This window comes from Bison bison, unplaced genomic scaffold, assembly GCF_000754665.1.
Source record: "Bison bison bison isolate TAMUID 2011002044 unplaced genomic scaffold, Bison_UMD1.0 scf7180017864034, whole genome shotgun sequence".
Lineage (NCBI taxonomy): Eukaryota > Metazoa > Chordata > Mammalia > Artiodactyla > Bovidae > Bison > Bison bison.
In genome coordinates, this window is record NW_011494606.1 from 6,939,554 (window position 1) to 6,942,695 (window position 3,142).

Genomic DNA, 3,142 nt, shown 5'->3' on the forward strand with positions numbered 1-3,142 from the left:
GTCCACCTGTCCCCGGGGAGGCCTCTGACCCTCTCTGCTGGCTCATGGATCTCTGGGGCCATGCTGTGTATGGCTGGTTGCCCAGTCAGCCTGGCCCTGAGCTCAGTCCTCCTGAGGCCCTTGGGTGCTTCCTCCACCACACCTGCTGTCCTGGGCATTGCTCTTACTGTCCTTCCCTCTGTGCCCCTTCCTGCCCAGTTTCTCAGCTACCTTAGCGCCTGTGACCGGCTGTTGCGACAGGGCTACGAGGAGGGGCTGGTGGATGAGGCCATGGAGATGTTCCAGTTCTCCGAGAGCCAGGTCAGCGGGGCTCCTGCCCGGGCCCCAGCGAAGGGTGGGTGGGGTGCCCATGCAGGCCTGGCGTGCAGGGGCCGACCAGCACCAGAGACAGCCTGGGGGCCTCAGGAGACAGCCTGCTTGCTGAGCCCCAGGGAGAAAGAGACAGCCTAGGGAGCTGAGACATGGAGAAGGCAAGAGGACCCAAGGGGAAGGGGTGGGGAGGAAACAGGGAGTAGAACTTTGGGCCAAGCCGCTTCAGTCGTGTCCGACTCTGTGCGACCCCATGGACTGCAGCCTGCCAGGCTCCTGTGTGCATGGGATTCTGCAGGCAAGAACACTAGAGTGGATTGCCGTGCACTCCTCCAGGGGATCTTCCCAACCCAGGGATTGAACCTGCATCTCTTACATCTCTTGCATTGGCAAGGCGGGTTCTTTACCACTAACACCACCTGGGCAGAGCTTTATAGCTGAATCAACACAGCAAATATTTACTGGCTCCTCTTTGTCGGACACCCAGATAGGAGCCAGGCAGGTAGCATGATGATGCTTGAACTCTCTTCAGGGAGTTTGCCACTTACCTGGAAACCCAGAAGGCTTGAGGCTGTGGCCCCAGTTAGGGGGACATCCTGAGCGCCCAGTGAATGTGACCTGTCCAGAGCAGAGCAGACTTCCCGGAGGCTGTGGGAGGGATGGTGGGGTGGGAGGGAAGCCAAGGGGTCGGGGGAGAGGCAGGGAAGTTTTGAGCAGTGGGGTCAGAGGAGGCAGGCAGAGGCTGTGCTGTGTGAGGGTTTGGGCCCTGGACAGAGACCCTGTGCTGTGCATCCTCTGGGCACCAGTGGGCAGCCTTCTCTTCCTGCCCCAGTGCGGGGCACGAGCACAGGGAGTCAGGAGGGAGTGGGAGAGGGGAAGTAAAGCCAAGACAGAGAGGGCCAGCAGCCAGGCTGGGGTCTCCTTCCTTGGCACAGGAAGTGAGGTTTGAGCCCATGTCACCTCATGTCATTGAGATAAAGGAAAACCATAGGTGCTGGCCAGGACCAGGCTCACCTGGCCTGTGGGGTCATGGCTTCTGGGGGTATGTAGAGTGGGTACTTGGGAGGGGACTGCCCAGGCCAGAGGCCCAGCCTCCCAGAGCCCCCTCTCTGCCTCCTCTTCCTCAGGCAGGGGAGTTCCTGCGCCTCTCGGAGCAGTTCAGCGACATGGGCTTCCAGCAGGACCGCATCAAGGAAGTGCTACTGGTCCATGGCAACCGCCGCGAGCAAGCCCTGGAGGAGCTGGTGACCTGTGCCCAGTGACCCCCAGGGCACCTAGCAGTGTGTGTGCATCCTGGTCCTGCCCCAGACCTGGCAATCCCTCCTGACTGTATCATGAAGACTACATGAGAATAACAAAGCAGTGCATGCTTGTTGTAAAAATGCACACGATGCCAAGAGTGGGAGTAAATACTGTAGAGGAGGCAAAACTGTACCTCTGAGAACTTCACAGGGGCTCTTTAACAAGAAGACAGATTAACAAGAGAAAAACCAAAATGTATTAATGTAGATGGCATGCATCGTGCCCAAGAAACTTCAATGAAAAGTAACTCAAGACAGCAGTTTAGAACTCTGGCTGGGGAAGATCCCCTGGAGAAGGGAAAGGTTACCCACTCTAGTATTCTGGCCTGGAGAATTCCATGGACTGTATAGTCCATGGGGTTGCAAAGAGTTGGACATGATTAAGTGACTTTCACTTTATATAGCATTTTCAACAAATAATTTGTAGAGAATTGACAGGACAAAGGAAAACAGTTTCAGGCTTCCAAGGACTGCAAACTGTAGGGAGGTAAATATATGAAGGGAACGAATGGAGTAAGATTTCTTTGCAGGTTCCCTGGTGTACTGCTGGGCTGACAAGAATCTGCCTCCAGAAAAGAATGTATATCCTGCCTCAAGGCAGAAAAGCGGGGAAGGGAAGAGAGAACTTTTCTTGCATCTTCTGCTTAATTGCCTTCAGCTCAGTTATGTCAAGAGTTTCCCAGATGGCTCAGTGGTAAAGAATCCATCTGACAATGCAGGAGACGCAGGAGACACAGGTTCAACCCCTGGCTTGGGAAGACCCCCTGGAAAAGGAAATGGCAACCTGCTCCAGGATTCTTATCTGGAGAATTCCTGTGGACAGTGGAGACTGGTGGGCTACAGTCTGTGGGGCCACAAAGAGTTGGATGCAACTGAGCAGAATTATGTCAAAGAGGCATATTTTGGGATGACATTCCAGTTTCCTTCAATATCAGAGGAAGCAGCTTGAAGAGGTGAAAGTGGTTCCTTGTGAGGACGGCTGGATGGGGTGCACAGGCAATGAACTGCGTGTTTTCATATAACCCTTGTAAAATGATCTACATTTGATTCTTTAAACTATGGGCATTAGTAACTTTAAGATAATTAAAACAAATAAATATTGTGTAGTTCTTTGGGTCCTGGTTTCTGGTCTTGGTGTGGAAAGGATATCTAACTGTGGGTGAGAGGACCTAATTCTGATTTTGGTTCTGCTGATGACTGGCTCAAGGCCTGTTTGGGCTTAAGTTTCCCCAGGGAAAGTGGAGTGACTGGACCTGACTGCTATCCATGAGAGTACCCTGGGAAATTTGTTAAAATGTCCAAAGCCCCACTCCTGGATAATCTGATTCAGAAAGTCCAGCTTGGCAGCCCGCAGAAATCTGTTTTGTTTTTCTAAGAAGCTCTCTGGAGATTCTTTCATTTTCCTTTCTATTTTTTAAATCGCTGTTTTGGTTATATTGTTGACCCTCTTCATTCATTTCCCCCTCTCCCATCCCCCACCTCTGGCAACCACTATCTGTTCCTTTTATCTGTGAGCTTGTTTTTGTTTAGTA

The 3,142-nt window shown here is 52.5% G+C and overlaps 1 protein-coding gene and 1 pseudogene across 2 annotated transcripts in view; one reads left to right on the forward strand and one right to left on the reverse strand.

Moving 5' to 3' along the window:
• Positions 1-158, reverse strand: part of LOC104984717 — a 2,700-nt pseudogene extending 2,542 nt beyond the window's left edge. Inside the window, exon 1 of the transcript XR_824777.1 lies at positions 30-158. The product of XR_824777.1 is annotated as a 60S ribosomal protein L35 pseudogene (transcript). The remainder of the gene's footprint in view (positions 1-29) is intronic.
• UBAP1L (ubiquitin associated protein 1-like) overlaps positions 1-1,571 on the forward strand; it is an 18,718-nt gene extending 17,147 nt beyond the window's left edge. Inside the window, exons 6-7 of the mRNA XM_010834608.1 lie at positions 199-300; positions 1,437-1,571. Coding sequence (XP_010832910.1) covers positions 199-300; positions 1,437-1,571 — 237 coding nt within the window. The remainder of the gene's footprint in view (positions 1-198; positions 301-1,436) is intronic.
• The last annotated feature ends 1,571 nt before the right edge of the window (positions 1,572-3,142 follow it).